Source organism: Salvelinus namaycush, chromosome 4, assembly GCF_016432855.1.
Source record: "Salvelinus namaycush isolate Seneca chromosome 4, SaNama_1.0, whole genome shotgun sequence".
Taxonomy (NCBI): Eukaryota; Metazoa; Chordata; class Actinopteri; order Salmoniformes; family Salmonidae; genus Salvelinus; species Salvelinus namaycush.
In genome coordinates, this window is record NC_052310.1 from 51,996,305 (window position 1) to 52,014,441 (window position 18,137).

At 43.9% G+C, this 18,137-nt stretch overlaps 1 protein-coding gene across 1 annotated transcript in view; it reads left to right on the plus strand.

The window, feature by feature from the left end:
* Window positions 1–18,137, plus strand: part of LOC120046601 (girdin-like) — an 86,587-nt gene that overhangs the window by 36,211 nt on the left and 32,239 nt on the right. The window contains exons 5-8 of the mRNA XM_038991971.1: window positions 2,395–2,453; window positions 3,747–3,830; window positions 4,118–4,258; window positions 5,940–6,109. Of these exons, the coding sequence (XP_038847899.1) occupies window positions 2,395–2,453; window positions 3,747–3,830; window positions 4,118–4,258; window positions 5,940–6,109 (454 nt within the window). The remainder of the gene's footprint in view (window positions 1–2,394; window positions 2,454–3,746; window positions 3,831–4,117; window positions 4,259–5,939; window positions 6,110–18,137) is intronic.

An 18,137-nucleotide genomic window follows, 5' to 3' on the forward strand; every position in this document is an offset into this window, starting at 1 on the left:
ATTGAGACATGGTTTGTGTATGTGTGCTTTTTAGAGGGTGAACGGGCAAGACAAAAGATTCAAGTGCCTTTTGAATGGGGTATGGTGGTAGGTGCTGGGCGCACCGGTTTGAGTGTGTCAAGAACTGTGACGCTGCTAGGTTTTTCACCTGTATGCCCCAGCGTCACTGAGGCCTTGTGCCCCTGCCCCCTGGTAGGACCCCCCCCCACCAGGTTCCTGTGAACAATGGCTGGGCAGGAACGGTTGCAGCAATGAGGGGTTAGTCACTGTCTGTGTCTGCCCCTGTGAGTTTCCTGTCAGGAAGAGCGGCGTGTAGCAACCGAGGGAAGGAGCCACACTAGGCGCATACAGCACTATCATAACAAAGCCTGCGGAGTCAAACCTCAGCAGAGCCAGGGCTTCTGAAGGGAAATTCCATCTATTTTAAACCACCCCCTATCTCCTCTTGCTCTCTCTCTCACTTTCTCGCCACATCTTGCTCTCTCCCCCATCTCTCTCTTTCTCTCTCATGCTCGCTCGCCATGCTTGGTTCAGTCAGCTTCTTAAATTATTCATCCAGCGCCTGCCTGCTCCTTTATCTTCAGCGCTCAAGAAGATTTGCCTTTCTAAATCACTGTACAGGCTTCTGTGTGTAGGCTCTACTGTGTGTGTATGAATCCTTAAGGCTTTCAGCTGGAAGAAAAAGCATTTAGAAGGCATTCGTAACAGCTGGCCTTCTGTACTCAGAATAGAATCCAGAACGGACTACTCTCGTATTCCCTAAAGGACCACACAGATTGTCGATCTGCCGCTTGTTCGGTGTGGTGTGTTTTAGAGACCACCCGCTGATGGACTTCCCGACTGCCAACATTTTTGCACAATTCTACATGAAGAATGGTTGGCAAATTATGGCCTGCACTCGGTTCAGAGGTGCTAAGTACTCTTGGCCGGCAAACGCTATTGTATGTCCTAACCTTTATAGATGTTGTTTAGCTTTGATGACGTCTTGTGAGGATGGGCCTCAACTTTCTCATCGTTGTCCGTTCCGTCCATATCCTATCTATATCCTATCTATCAGAATATTATCTTGAGTTATTCATTGCGACCTTAACACTAAGTGACCAATACCCTTCTCCCCTGATTGCTCAGAGTCTTGGTGGTTCCAAACTTGTTCCATATAAGATTGATGGACACCACTGTGTTCTTGGGGACCTTCAACTTTGCAGACATTTTTTGTTACCCTTTCCCAGATCTGTGCCTCGACACAACCCTGTCTCGGAGCTCTACGGACAATTCCTTCAACCTCATGGCTTGGTTTTTGCTCTGACATGCACTTTCAGCTATGGGACCTTGTATAGACAGGTGTGTGCCTTTCCAAATCATGTTCAATCAATTGAATGTACCACAGGTGGACTCCAATCAAGTTGTAGAAACGTCTCAAGGATGATCACTGGAAACAGGATGCACCTGAGCTCAATTTCGAGTCTAATAGTAAAGGGTCTGAATACTTATGTAAATAAGGTATTTCGGTTCATTTATTTAATTCAAAAAATACTGTTTTTGCTTTGTCATTGTGTGGTATTGTGTGTGGATTTGAGAGGGGGAAACAATTTTAATCAATTTTAGAATGTGGCTGTAACGTAACAAAATGTGGAAAACATCAAGTGTTCTGAATACTTTCCAAATGCTCTGTAGGCTACATCCAATAGTTCAACCTTCCAAACCCACTACCTCTGTCACTACACACCCACATGGAGGGATGCACCATAACATACACAAAGAACAAAATATTGCCATTGATGTTATGGCTGTCCATGAAGATGTACCTACTGGTGGGGATTTACAGTAGTTGTTATTGCTGTGGCCCTTTTTTTCTGAATAGACATGCCTGGTTGTCAAAGCCTGTTAGTAATCTGTGTTTATGGCCTTGGGGCTGATGAGCTGGCTTACACACGCAGACAGGCAGACCCACCCACCAACCGGCTCATTATTTTACAGTGCAATTCTACAGATTACCTCAACCTTGTTGAGCTTCCTAGCAGCTGTGTAATCATTTCCTCTACATGTGGCTTGGCATCATACCGTACCTAGCTGATTGGATGCTGCAAAATACAGTACAATCTTTTTGGTTCAGGACCTCGCATTATAAGCAAGCAATAGTAGGTTTGCATGTATGTAATAGGGTTACTTGAATGGCTCATCTCAGGGCTGTAGTAAGTATCCTATCTGTGTGACCGGGCCGGGGGGCAGGCATCATTTTAGAGTTTTGCAATATGATACAGCAAAAGCTTATGGAATTTGGTTGTGATTTATGAAATGAATTTGAAACGAGGCAAAATGACAAGGACAATAAAAACTACAGTCAAAGAAAATATGTATGGTAGTAAAACACTAATTGACAATCTCTGTCTGCAGAGCAAGGTCTGGAGGAGATGAGGAAGCTGTTGTTGCTGTTGCTTGGCTGTGCTGTCCAGGTAAGTCCTACTGTACACTCATCATCCCCTTAGTCATCTACTGTCAATAGTCTACCATTTACCATTTCCTGTAGGATTAACACTCTACTACTGATTTGAGTCTTACTCACTAGTTCCTGACCATCAATAACCTTCAGCTCTATTGTTCAGACGAGTGTTAACACAGCTACAGTTGTATGAGTAAAATTAGTCATTCTCACTCAGACTAGCATTCGTTTCCTCTTCCTCAGCAGAGTTGGCACTATGACAGGTGGTCTGTCCTCTGTCCTGGCAGCAGGCCAGAGAAGGGTCAGAGGGGCTGTCAGAGGGTGTGTCTGCTCAATGGGATGCTCTGTATGCCCTGACCCGACCCTTGTCTCTGTCTTTGCCCTGGGCCTGGCTAGAGTAGCACTGATGATGCATCATACTTAACCCCTGGCCAAAGAGACGCTAACCTCACACAGTCATTCTCGTTCACACTTAGCTCACTGTTTTAGGGAGTTCTGACCTAGGATACTTCTTTAAGGACTCCTGATAGGGAAATATGCGTGATGTGTGAAGTCAGTGTTGATTAAATGTTGTTTTGTAGATCATAATTGTTAGGTGACACTGTTCTTTTACAGGGTAACTTGATTTTTAGTTGAATTCCTGGTGGTTTTAGTTGTGTTCGACCAAAAAATAAAAATCACCTTTTTTCCCCCTTTTTCTTTGCAAAATAACTTTGGGGGGGAAATCAGTTGCGGGCCGGTTATGGCCTGCGGGCCGCCTGTTGCTGACCCCTGACCTACATATTCCTTCACAGGCATTTTTCCTCAAAGCCAACCAATCAGAACCCAGGCCATTCTCCTGTTAAGACCATGTAATAATTCAATGCTGAAGCATTAAAAAATAAACTAATGGGACCTGCACCATTGACAACTACTAGTGCCGTTGCTAACTAGTAAAGCTAGGTCCATGAATTGTAAAGAGTTATGGGATATTAGAACCCTGTTGTCTTAACCTTGTAATCTTCAACCTCGACGTTAGCTAGCTGGCTCGATGTCTTTTTTTCTGGCTTTCGCTTAAAATGCATTTTTCACCAACCTGATATCTGTTTCAGAACGCTTGCCTTCTGCCTAGGCAGTGTAGCTACAATATTTTAGCTGCTCCCATGGTTGATTCAGAGTGGTAGAACCTGCTGTATTGTGACGCTGGTGTCTTAATCTTCCCATCTTCAACCTAGCCTGTGTTCAGGAAGCTGACCTCGCAAAGACCTCTCTAATTCCACTCTCCAGACTGTCATCCAAACCCCAAACTTCCTCCTTTTGTTTGCAGTGTGAGAAGAAAGAAGAGTACATCGAGAGGATCCAGACCCTAGACTTTGACACAAAAGCTGCCATAGCATCTCACATCCAAGAGGTATGAGAGACGGATATATAGATATATCTATATATCTCATTTTGTGAAGGCATCCAGTTCAAACATAAACCCTGGCGTCTCGTGTGTCTGTTTTGGGCCATCTTTTTGTAAAAGGAAACTTGAGTTCTTGTAGGACAGATCTGTGAGCTTTTCAGCCAAATTTGTCACTGCTCTCCACAGCAGTTTGAGTTCAAGTAAATGAGTTTGCTTCCCATTGCTTTCAACACATTTGTTCTGTGTATTGGCTGGCAGAGTGTGATGACTCTGCTAATGCTGTTGTTTTGAAGGTGACCCACAACCAGGAGAATGTTGTGGACCTACAGTGGCTGGAGGGGGGTGACCTGCCCTCAGAGGACCTGGACTCCTTCTCCAGGAACATGGCCTTCCATCTCAAACGCCTGGTGGACGAGAGAGACGACCAGCTGGAGGTACATGTCTGAAACCGGGCACATTGGTGCCTTTTTAACTCCACTCAAGTGGTTAGAGCGTTGGGCCAGTAACCGAAAGGTTGTTAGATTGAATCCCCGAGCTGACAAGGTAAAAATCTGTTCTGCTCCTGAACAAGGCAGTTACCCCACTGTTCCTAGACTGTCATTGTAAATTAGAATTTGTTCTTAACTGACTTGCCTAGTTAAAATAAGGCACTAAAGTAAAATTGCCCAAAAATTTGGCTAAGAAATATCCTGAATACAAAGTGTTATGCATGCATTCTGTGCTCAGTCAATAATTTAGATATGAGAAACATACACCATTATTTAGTGATCACACGGGGAGAAGCTCTTTTCGCACCCCTCTTTTATAGCTCAATAATCTCAATATTTTAAGATCAAAATGGCAAATATTGCCAAAAAGGAACAAGCTTGCATCCCTGTAGACAACTCACAGACGAGGACCCGGATCATGTATCCTACACACAACTTCTATACTTGACACATGTATCCCTCCCTCCTTACTTGAAGTGACCAGCCCAAGTAATCTAACAGATTTGGATGGGTGAAAACACGGCTCTCACCAAATTGCTTTCAACAGTGTTAGATCATTGATCACAATGAGGGACAAAGCAGTTGTCAGACAGAGTATTGAAGATTGAGGATACTGACAGTGTGGATTGCAGTTTATATATAGTCTACCGTGACACCTTGTTATTGAACAGTAGAACCTATGTTGCGTCAGGCTCCCCTGCTGTTCTGTCTGCTCAGTCTGGGAGGTGTGAGTTTAGGGAGATGACTCTGATTAGGACGGACCTCAGAGGAGGAGGAGCAGCAGCACCTAGCCACCAGGATCAGTCACTTAAATGGAAACCCCAAACATAATGAAAAGCCCAGTGCTAATGCAGTTAAGGCTCAAGTATCGGCACACAACAAGGGTATATTAGGCTGGGTTCGGAGATAAGTCGCAAAAGGCATTGGTTTAAAATTGTCTGTGACAACATATCGTCATTGTAGTTCACCACGCAGCCCTCCTCTCTCATCGTCCGTTCATAACCCAGTGGCTACGCAATGAAATGGGCTTTTAATGAAGAGCGTCTAGCCTCCAGTGGAGATCCTTATAATCCCACCTCCTTCTCCCTGCCCCCCTAGCCCATAGGATGCTGGGACTGCTGCTCTACCAGGCTTTGGCAACTGTACAGGTGGGCTGTCCTTAATCAGACTGCTCTGGGTTCAATTCACACACACACCCCAACCATACACACAAACTGATGCACATGCAATAAAAATGCACAGACAACATCGCACCATACAGACTCTATACAGGCCGTTAACTCATTGAGACAACATTTTATGTATTTTATTTTACCTTTATTTAAACAGGATGCATATTTTGTATTCTGTACAGACATCCTTCTTTTCACTCTCTCAATTAGGTTAGTATTGTGGAGTAACTACAATGTTGTTGATCCGTCCTCAGTTTGCTCCTATCACAAACCCTGTGTGGTATCACGATACCACTCTGTATCGTGATACTTGGCCATCGTTAGTAATATTTTGGTGTAGTGACAACCCCACTCTGAAAATAGGCAGTTTACACAGAAAATGTTTTGTCACCTTCTTGGGCCTTCACCAGTTTGCATTCCTGGTCTAACTGTTATGGTGTTGTGTGTCCTTCCAGACCATTGTGGAGCTGACCCAGGAGAGGGACTGTGGACAGTACTCTCCCCCGCCCCTCTTTGCCCAGTCGCCCAACGACTCGCCTAGCATGCGCCGCACAGAGAGCCGCCAGCACCTGTCTGTGGAGCTGGCCGACGCCAAGGCCAAGATCAGACGCCTGCGCCAGGAGCTGTAAGTACCCTCATTTGGCCTTTCTCCAGCTCCATTGGCCCTTTTTAGTAAGTCTGTGGTAAACTGCAAACACTGTTGGACCTCCCAGGATCTCTTAACACATCATTGGTTCTTACAAGTTCTATAAGCTTCGTACAAGTATCCTACGAGTACTGTAGGTGCCTCGTGTTGTCTAGCAGAGTGTCTCTAAATGTGAAACTCTGCCTTCATCTACTGCTGTCTCGTGACTGCCTAGTAATGGAAAACAACCCAGTACGGTGTGTCATTGGAGCTAGGAACCGTGACTCAGCTCTGTCTGAGTATCCCATTCTCTGTTCGCCAGTTCATGGAGCACTCTAATGCTGACCGGAGAGAACCGCAAAAGCAGGACGCTAATTACGGAACTTAAAGTTTTATGGCAGCGATATTGTTAAAGAAGAATACATTTCCTCTTGCCTCTCAGTAGGAAACAAATGGTTCTACACTACTGTTCTGATGCCGTAGTGCTAGACCTTCATTGTTGTCATAAATAATTTAACTTCCTCTTCAGAGTCCATTAACCCTGGGTAGAGACAAAGGCCAGTGGTCAGTTTATCAAAGGGAGGGGTTTTTACGAGAAGCATTCTCTGTTTCAGACGGAAGTGTTTTCTAGGATGCAAAAAACTGAGGCGCTGACTCTGGAATCTCTTAATCAAGTCCATCATAACATTGATACGGTTGGGGTTCTGTAATGCAGGCTTCTTAGTGCTGGGTCGAACCGGTTCTGAGGTACTTTTGGTAATGTAGTGTATGTGGACACCTGCTCGTCGACTATTTCATTACAAAATCATGGGCATTAATATGGAGTTGGTCCCCCCTTTGCTGCTATAACAGCCTCCACTCCTCTCGGAAGGCTTTCCACTAGATGTTGGAACATTGCTGCGGGGACTTGCTTCCATTCAGCCACGAGCATTAGTGAGGTTGGTCACTGATGTTTGGCGATTTAGACCTGGCTCCTCGCAGTTCCAATTCATCCCAAAGGTGTTCGATGGGGTTGAGGTCAGGGCTCTGTGCAGGCAAGTCAAGTTCTTCACCACTGATATCGACAAAACATTTCTGTATGGACCTCACTTTGTGCGTGACGGCATTGTCATACCTTCCCCAAACTGTTGCACAGCTTTGTCTAGAATGTCTTTGTATGCTGTAGCGTTAAGACTGCCCTTCACTAGAACTAAGGGGCCACCAAACTTTACAGTTGCCACTATGAATTGGGGCAGGTAGCGTTCTTCTGGAATCCACCAAACCCAGATTTGTCCGTTGGACTGCCAGATGGTGAAGTATGATTCATCACTCCAGAGAACGTGTTTCCGCTGTTCTAGAGTCCAATTGGTGGCGTGCTTTACACCACTCCAGCCAACACTTGGCATTGTGCATGGTGCTCTTAGGCTTGTGTGCGGCTGCTTGACCATGGAAACCCATTTCATGATGCTCCCGACAAACAGTTATTGTGCTGGCGTTGCTTCCAGAGGCAGTTTGGAACTCGGTAGTGAGAGTTGCAACAGAGGACAGACAATGTTTACGTGCTTCAGCACTCAGCGGTCCCGTTCTGTGAGCTTGTGTGGCCTACCACTTTGCGGCTGAGCTGTTGTTGCTCCTAGATGTTTCTACTTCACAATAACAGCACTTACAGTTGACTGGGCAGCTCTAGCATGGCAGAGATCTGATGAACTGACTTGTTGGATGGGGGGCATCCTATGACTGTGCCATGTTGAAAGTCACGGAGCTCTTCAGTAATGCCATTCTACTGCCAATGTTTGTCTATGGCGACTGCATGGCTGTGTGCTCGATTTTATACACCTGTCAGCAACGGTCACTTAGAAATGTCCTTGTTTTTGAAAGAAAAACACTTTTTGTTTTTTTTCCATTTTAAAACTAGACACTAATATACTTGTTCTCTTGCTCAGTTGTGCACAGGGGCCTCGCACTCCTCTTTCTATTCTGGTTTGAGTAGTACACAGCGTTGTACGAGATCTTCAATTTCTTGGCAATTTCTCACATGGAATAGCCTTCATTTCTCAGAACAAGAATAGACTGACGAGTTTCAGAAGAAAGTGCTTTGTTTCTGGCCATTTTGAGCCTGTGATCGAACCCACAAATGCTGATGCTCCAGATAATCAACTAGATACTCACTCCATCACTCTCCTACAGCCTGGAGGAGTGTTAGGTCATTGTCCTGTTGAAAAACAAATGATAGTCCCACTAAGCGCCCACCACATGGGATGGTGTATCGCTGCAGAATGCTGTGGAAACCATGCTGGTTAAGTGTGCCTTGAATTCTAAATAAAACACTGACATTGTCACCAACAAAGAACCATCAACTCCTTATCCGTTCTTCACTCTTGCGGAGATCATTCATTCACCTACTCTGCGTCTCACAAAGACATGCCAGTTGGAACCGAAATCAAAAATTTGGACTCATCAGACCAAAGGACAGATTTCCACTGGTGTAATGTCCATTGCTCGTGTTTCTTGGCCCAAGCAAGTTTCTTCTTCTTATTGTTGTCCTTTAGTAGTGGTTTCTGTGCAGCAATTCGACCATGAATGCCTGATTTCAGTCTCCTCTGAACAGTTGATATTGATGTGTCTGTTACTTGAACTCTGTTACTTGAATGTGTCTGTTACTTGCAGCCCACTTCTGAGGTGCAGTAAATTGCAGTAAAGGTGCAGTAAATTCTAATGAACCTGTCCTCTGCAGCAGATGTAACTCTGGGTCTTCCTTTCCTGTGGCGGTCCTCATGAGAGCCAGTTTCATCATAGCGCTTGATGGTTTTTGCAACTGCACTTAAAGAAACTTTCAAAGTTCTTGAAATGTTCTGTATTTACTGACCATGTCTTAAAGTAATGATGGACTGTCGTTTTTCTTTGCTTATTTGAGCTGTTCTTGCCATAATATGGACTTGGTCTTTTACCAAATAGGGCTATCTTCTGTATACCACCCCTACCTTGTCACGACACAACTGATTGGCTCAAACGCATTAAGAAGGAAAGGAGTTTTAACAAGGCCCACCTATTACTTGAAATGCATTCCAGGTGACTACCTCATGAAGCTGGTTGAGAGAATGCCAAGAGTGTGCAAAGCTGTCATCAAGGCAAAGGGTGGCTACTTTGAAGAATCTCATAAATATATTTGGATTTGTTTAACACTTTCTTGGTTACTACACCTGAAACCCCACCTCTTTAAGGAATACCTAGGATAGGATAAAGTAATCCTTCTAACCCCCCCCCCCCCCCCTTAAAAGATTTAGATGCACTATTGTAAAGTGGTTGTTCCACTGGATATCATAAGGTGAATGCACCAATTTGTAAGTCGCTCTGGATAAGAGCGTCTGCTAAATGACTTAAATGTAAATGTAAATGTACATGATTCCATATGTGTTATATCATAGTTTTGATGTCTTCACTATTATTCTACATTGTAGAAAATAGTACAAATAAAGAAACCCTTCGACTAGTACTGTATCTTTTTTTTTTATTCCATAAGATATCCAGAATATCAGTGACGTGGCAGACTATTTCTCTGCAGGAGTGCGAGTGCATATATTGTAGTCTCGTATGTGTGTGGAGATGTTATTGCCGTAGATGGCCACAGACCCCTCCAGTCACCCAGGCCTGATGCTGGGTCAGATGTCTGAGGATTTGGCCCATATCCGATGATGCCGTGCAGAGGCATGTTATTTTTTTATGCGTTTTTGACCTACTTACGCAGTTCCTATTGAATTCCACTTGCTTTCTTCCGATTTCTGGCCATTGTTGACTCTGGCGCACCAACACTAGAGGGAAGGGGAACTGGCCATTCTCTGCCAAAGGCATGCTTTAAAACACAATAAATAGAGATTCAGTTCTACTGAAGGTCCTTTTGAGGGCACAGTAAAGTGACCATGTTGACCATACATCCTGCAGAATGTCTTTAGAAAATATGGCTTAATGTTCATATTTTATGATTTTTTTTTTGCCTAAATATGAAACCTGTTAAGAGGAATGCAGGAATAGATTGTATAGAAATAGATTATGATATAGCCCCTAAAGACTCAATCTCAATCCTGTCAGGTCCTGTGGAACTACAGTAGGGTGCATTTTCTATTGTGAATGTTAGACTGTAAAATGCATGTAGACCATGGTACCATGGTTGTTAGTGTGACTCAGAGCTGCTGCAGGCTCAGTGCTGTCACCCACAGTGGATGAGCAGCTTTCTGTTAGGCCTAGGCTGTCAACTACTCTCTTTGTTAGGGCCTTAATTAAATGTGGAATACAGTGAAAGGTGTTTTGCTGCTTAGGCTGAATGTCTGATGACAGGATCTATGGTGGGATGGGATTAGATGAAAGGACTCTAAACACAAGGGGTACACACTTGGAGTGTGTGTGTGCTCACCAAAAGCAGCTGAAGAAACAGAAGCATAACGTGAGTTTTATTCCATGCTCGAAGCTAGCTGCTCAAGCCTCTGATTTCAACATGCACATCACAGGAAGCATAGAACAGAACAGTGATAATAATTCCAACAAGCAGCAAAGCCAGTACAAATCGCTAATCTAGCAGGCCATAATAAATTATGTTCAGTGGACCAAGGAGTCTGGAAAGCATCTCCACTCATCTGAAGAATGTATAGGTCTCTTCAAAGCTTTGTGTGGCACATTCTTAATTCCTCACCGACCAGGAGCGTGCAGGACTGGCCACCCTCAGCCTCATCAAGTCCCAACCTGTATTTTGGTTGCATTGCCTGTCTACTGTAGTGTTACAATCACGCAAACCCATTAACAGTCGAATATTTTGTCAGATGAGCTCTATTTGCTGCTAAATCTGGGTTGAGGGGGTTTGAAGTCCGTCTAGTCAGAGACGGAGCGAGGAAAGGAATCTGTTGGCCTGTTGCTCACTTAACATCTGGTGATCTGGATTTGCTCTGTTATAAAGAGCTGGTGGAACTAAAGCAAGGCAGCTCTACAGTTAGAGATTTGCATGTCATAGGGGAGCTTATTGTGAGGTCATTTGTAGGTTGTGTTTGTGGTCCTACTTTGTATATTTTCAGTTGAGCTATGTTTGTTGTCCTGAGGAAAGAGTTGCTCTGTCACAGTTGAAGTTGTAAAATAACACACAGGCGTTTTTGTTTTTTCCCACTCAAGTTCATTGACTTGCCTCTGAAGGAAATGTATGCTTGGTTCTTTTTTCCCAAGTACAAATCAGGTTGTTTTCATGTGATCAAAAAGACAGAAGATGTACTCACACACTCATGTCAATTGTTCATTACACATATAAATGAATTATCCTCACCTGCAGAGTCTGAATAGCTCCTAAGAATGTCAAATATAATCCACTATGCACTGTATATAATTTGGTAATTAACCATGCCCCCAACCCACACAGGCAGAAGTAAACAAGCTGACCTGACCCGGTAAGGACAGAGGTCCATGGATTCCTATCTGCTGGGTAAACACCTTGGTTTGTACTAACCAATGAGTTACATGGCCTAAGTAAAAATTCCAGTTTTTCAAGACTACTTTAGAGAAAACAGAAATAAATATAGCTGTGAGCAGCAATAAACGGGATACATAGGACACAAAGCAAGCACTTTAGTTCCTACATGATATCTTTATGTGCAGTCAGTGAAGGCATTACCATGTTTATCTCTCAAATTGTTGAGGTTTACTTTATTGAAATCAAAAGCATATTTAGGATAGTGTTAGAGCACAATCCATTGTACAACAAACCTTTTCACACACTATAGCAATTGATTTATTCAAGACATTCACAGCAATTTAGAATAAAAATGTTGGTATTTGTTCATTTGCACACACTAGCAATAAACTAATATACAGTGCATTCAGAAAGTATTCAGACCCCTTTTTCCACATTTTGTTACATTACAGCGTCATTCTAAAATGTTTTCCTCATCAGTCTACACACAATACCCCATAATGACAGTGAAAACAGGTTTTTGGACATTTTTGCAAAAGTATTAAAAATAAAAAAACATTCCTTATTTACATAAGTATTTAGACCTTTTGCTTTGAGACTTGAAACTGAGCTTAGGTGCATCCTGTTTCCATTGATAATCCTTGATATGTTTCTACAATGTGATTGTCCACCTGTGGTAAATTCAATTGATTGGACATGATTTGGAAAGGCACACACCTGTCTATACAAGGTCCCACAGTTCACAATGCATGTCAGAGCAAAAACCAAGCTATGAGATCCAAGGAATTGTCCGTAGAGCTCCGAGACAGGATTGTGTCAAGGCACAGATCTGGGGAAGGGTACCAAAAAATGTCTGCAGCATTGAAGGTTGAAGATCCCCAAGAACACAGTTGGCTCCATTCGTAAATGGAAGAAATTTGGAACCACCAAGACTCTTCCTAGAGTTGGCCACCCGGCTGAACTGAGCAAGTGGGGGAGAAGGGCCTTGGTCAGGGAGGTGGAGATGGGAGAACCTTCCAGAAGGACCACAGTCTCTGCAGCACTCAACCAATCAGGCCTTTATGGTAGAGTGGCCAGACGGAAGCCGCTCCTCAATAAAAGGCACATGACAGCCCGCTTGGAGTTTGCCAAAAGGCACGTAAAGACTTAGACCATGAGAAACAAGATCCTCTGGTCTGATGAAACCAAGATTGAACTCTTTGGCCTGAATGCCAAGCATCACATCTGGAGGAAACCTGGCACCATCCCTATGGTGATACATGGTGGCAGCATCAGGCTGTGGGGATGTTTTTCAGAGGCAAGGACTGGGAGACTAGTCAGGATCGAGGGAAAGATGATTGGAGCAAAGTACAGAGAGATCCTTGGATGAAAACCTTCTCCAGAGCGCTCAGGACCTCAGACGGGTGAAGGTTCATCTAACAAGACAACGACCCTAAGCACACAGCCAAGACAACGCAGGAGTGGCTTCGGGACAAGTCTCTGAATGTCCTTGAGTAGCCCAGCCAGTGTGTAGCATCATACCCAAGAAGACTCGGCTGTAATCACTGCCAAATGTGCTTCAACAAAGTGCTGAGTAAAGGGTCTGAATACTTATGTTAAAGTGATTCTTTTTTTCCCTTCAGTTTAATTTTTATTTGTAATAAATTTCCCAACAATTCTTAACCTGTTTTTGCTTTGTTATTATGGGGTATTGTGTGTAGATTGATGGGGGGGGGGGGGGGGGGGCTGACTATGTAATCCATTTTAGAATAAGACTATGTAATCCATTTTAGAATAAGGCTTTAAATTTAGATTTTGTGTCATTGGACTAGACACAATCTTTACAAATGTAAAACCTTAACAAGTCGCATGGACTCTGTGTATAATAGTTGTTTGACATGATTTTTGAATGACTACCTCTGTACCCCATTTGACCAATTATCTGTAAGGTCCCTCAGTCAAGAAGTGAATTTGCAAAAAAGGGAACCTGGATGGGTAAAAAATAAAAAAGCAATACATTGAATATCCATTTGAGCATGATGAATTTATTAATTACACTTTGGATAATGTATCAATACACCCAGTCACTACAAAGATACAGGCGTCCTTCCTAACTCAGTTGCCGGAGAGCAAGGAAACCGCTGGTGACTTTAAAACAGAGTTTAATGGCTGTGATAGGAAAAACTGAGGATGGGTCAGTAACGTTGTAAACTCAGCAAAAAAAAGGTCCTCTCACTGTCACCTGTGTTTTATTGTCAGCAAACTTAAGGTGTAAATATTTGTATGAACATAAGATTCAACTGAGACAAACTGAACAAGTTCCACAGAAATGTGACTAACTGGAATAATGTGTCCCTGAACAAAGGGGGGGGGGGGGGTAGAAATCTAAAGTAACAGTCAGTATCTGGTGTAAGTACTGCAGTGCATCTCCTCCTCATGGACAGCACCAGATTTGCCAGTTTTTGCTGTGAGATGTTACCCCACTCTTCCACCAAGGCACCTGCAAGTTCCCGGACATTTCTGGGGGGGAATGGCCCTAGCCCTCACTCTCCAATCCAACAGGTCCCAGACATGCTCAATGGGATTGAGATCCAGGCTCTTCGCTGGCCATGGCAGAACACTGACATTCCTGTCTTGCAGGAAATCACGCACAGAACGAGCAGTATGGCTGGTGGCATTGTCATGCTGGAGGGTCATGTCAGGATGAGCCTACAGGAAGGGTACCACATGAGGGGGGAGGATGTCTTCCCTGCAATGACGACAAGCTCAGTCCGATGATGCTGTGACACACCGCCCCAGACCAGTCCTGTCTGGTCCAGCGACAGTGGGTTTGTGCCCGTAGGCGACGTTGTTGCCGGTGATGTCTGGTGAGGACCTGCCTTACACCAGGCCTACAAGGCCTCCGTCCAGCCTCTCTCAGCCTATTGCGGACAATCTAAGCACTGATGGAGGGATTGTGTGTTCCTGGTGTAACTGGGGCAGTTGTTGTAGCCATCCTGTACCTGTCCGCAGGTGTGATGTTTGGATGTACCGATCCTGTGCCGGTGTTACACGTGGTCTGCCACTGCAAGGACGATCAGCTGTCCGTCCTGTCTCCCTGTAGCGCTGTCTTAGGCTTCTCACAGTATGGACATTGCAATTTATTTCCCTGGCCACATCTGCAGTCCTCATGCCTCCTTGCAGCATGCCTAAGGCACATTCACGCAGCTGAGCAAGCACCCTGGGCATCTTTCTTTTGGTGTTTTTCAGAGTCAGTACAAAGGCCTCTTTAGTGTCCTAAGTTTTCATAACTGTGACCTTAATTGCCTACCGTCTGTAAGCTGTTAGTGTCTTAACGGCCGTTCCACGGGTGCATGTTCATTAATAGTTTATGGTTCATTGAACCATGGGAAACAGTGTTTAAACACCTTTACAATGAAGACCTGTGAAGTTATTTGGATTTTTACGAATGATCTTTGAAAGACAGGGTCCTGAAAAAAGGACGTTTCTTTTTTTGCTGAGTTTAGTTACTCCACAATACTAACCTAATTGACAGAGTGTAAAGGAAGCCTGTACAGAATAAAAATATGCCAAAACATGAATCCTGTTTGCACCGAAGTAAACCTGCAAAAAATGTGGCAAAGAAATTAAATGTTTATCCTGAATACAAAATGTTATGTTTTGGGGCAAATCCAACACACATCATTGAGTACCACTCTTCATATTTTCAAGCATGGTGGTGGCTTCATCATGTTATGGGTATGCTTGTCATTGACAAGGACTAGGGAGTTTTTTGGGGGATAAAAATAAATGGAATAGAGCTAAGCACAGGCAAAATCCTAGAGGAAAACCTGATTGTCTACTTTCCAACAGACACTGGGAGACAAATTCACCTTTCAGCAGGACAAACTACAACACAAGGGCAATTATACACTGGAGTTGCTTACCAAGACGACATTGAATGCTCCTGAGTGGCCTAGTTAGTTTGACCTAAATTGGCTTGAAAATGGCTGTCTAGAAATTATCAACAATCAACTTGAAAGAGCTTGCAGAATTTTAAAAGGAATGTGCAAATACTGTACAATCCCAAGTGTGCAATGCTCTCATAGCTGTAATTGCTGCCTAAGGGGATTTTATGTAAATGAGATATTTCTGTGTTTCAGTACATGTTTTTATTCAGGCTGTAACACAACAAAATGTGGAATAAGTCCAGGGGTATGAATAATTTTCTGAAGGCACGGCAAGTAATGTAATAGAATGAACAGTACCTGTCAAATAAATGCAAATCAAACAAACCACATCCATCAATGGAAAGATCTTCAGCTCTTCTTTATTTCTGCGTGTCTGTTGAGTCACTCCCCATTCTCCACCATCCATCTCTGTTTTCCAGTCTTATAAAAGGCAGACTGTTGAATCTCCCTCCAATACCATGTACACTTGGGCTAGGCAGTAGATATTTTCCTGACACTCCAGGGAAGCCGGTATGTGTTGGAGGGCTGTTAGGGCCTTTCAGTGGCTGATGGCAGAACTTGTACAGACGGCCCGAGGTATCCACCCGCTTCTGGATCTCTTTCTCCCTGTGGTGCTTGGCCAGTAGCCAATCAACAGCCATTGGCCGTGGCCTTGGTCCAGGACGAACTCCTGTCTTGTTGCCGGTCAGGGAGAAGCTTTCAGGGGCAGTGGTGGCGTGGCTGGCAGATGTCTGCGCTGCTGGGGCCGGATCGTTCTCAGCAGGGAGGAGAGCAGAAAGTCATGCATGTCCGTCCTCTCCTGAGATAGACAAAGAATTACCTTAAGTGATAATAATCACACAGCTAAACTACGTGAGTGGCGGACAGGTAATTGTGTGATCATGTCGCTATGCTCTCTTTTTTGTTGTTTTTTTTGCGTTCAGTCACTAGGCACATGGAGCTTTTTTACGTTGTCTTTTTGTAAACGTTTAACTTGCTTTATCATGTGTGTTAGTAATGCGCGGTTTGACTCAAGAGAAAACAATGCATTAAAAATGAAGTATGAGGACACCGCTTCAAATCAGTGGATTTGGGTATTTCAGCCACACCTGTTGCTGACAGGTGTATAAAATTGAGCACACAGCCATGTAATCTCTCATGACAAACATTGGCAGTAGAATGGCCTGTACTGAAGAGCTCCGTGACTTCCAACGTGGCACCGTCATAGGATGCCACCTTTCCAACAAGTCAGTTTGTCACATTTCTGCATGATAGAGCTGCCCCGGTCTACTGTGTTTGTTATTGTGAATTAGAAACGTCTAGGAGCAACAATGGCTAAGCCGCAAAGTTGTAGGCCACACAAGCTCACAGGACGGGGCTGCCGAGAGCTGAAGAACATCAAAATCTTGTCCTCGGTTGCAACACTCACTCACTACAGAGTTCCAAACTGCCTCTGGAATCAATGTCAGCACAAGAACTGTTTGTCGGGAGCTTCATGAAATGGGTTTCCATGGCCAAGCAGCCGCACACAAGCCTAAGATCACCATGTGAAATGCCAAGCATCGGCTGGAGTGGTGTAAAGCTCGCCGCCATTGGACTCTGGAGCAATGGAAACGCGTTCTCTGGAGTGATGAATCACGCTTCACCATCTGGCAGTCTGACAGACGAATCTGGGTTTGGCGGATGCCAGGAGAACGCTACATGCTGTTTTTCATTGTTCGGGCTAGTTCCAGTGAAGAGATCTTAACGCTACAGCGTACAATAACATTCTAGACGATTCGGTGCTTTTCAACTTTGTGGCAACAGTTTGTGGAAGGGGCTTTCCTGTTTCAGCATGACAATGCCCCTGTGTACAAAACGAGGTCCATACAAAAATGGTTAGTTTGTCGAGATCGGTGAGGAAGAACTTGATTGGCCTGCACAGAGCCCTGACCTCAACCACATTGAACACCTTTGGGATGAATTGGAATGACAACCTCACTAATGCTCTTGTGGCTGTGGGAGCAAGTCCCTGTAACAATGTTTCAACATCTAGTGGAAAGCCTTCCCAGAAGAGTGGAAGCTCTTCTGGAAAGGGGGGGGGGGGCAACGCCATATTAATAGCCATGATTTTGGAATGAGATGTTCGACGAGCAGATACTTTTGTAGTATGTACTTTTGTAGTATGCCATGTAGTATAGAATTTTTGTACAATTCATATGAAGCTACATGTATTTTCTTTATCTGGCGTTAGTGCGTAAGCCTAATCTTTAGGGCCTAAGTGTACGAGCACCAATACATGCCAATTACAGGACGGGGCTGCCGAGAGCTGAAGAACAAATTGTGAGGCGGCTTATTCTAATGCTTACCCAATAAAAATCATTGCGCACATGTTAGGCTACACATCATGAAATATGAGACAAATTACAGACAGTAGCCTAACTAGCCTACAAGCAGCAAAATATAACTCAATTTATTGCACATTAAATGTAAATTGATAGGATTGAAATAGGCCTATAGCCTACTGTATTTATATTTTAATGCAGTCATCTGTTTTCATTTGAAACATGTTTTTATGTCACTTGTTTGTATCATTGGCAACTTTGTAGTCAACTTTGTTCTGAACTTATCAGCTGTCACAGAGAGACTGATAAAGCATGTGATTCTATGTTTAGCAGAGCTCTTCTGTGTATAAAGTGACGCGGGAGGGCAAAAA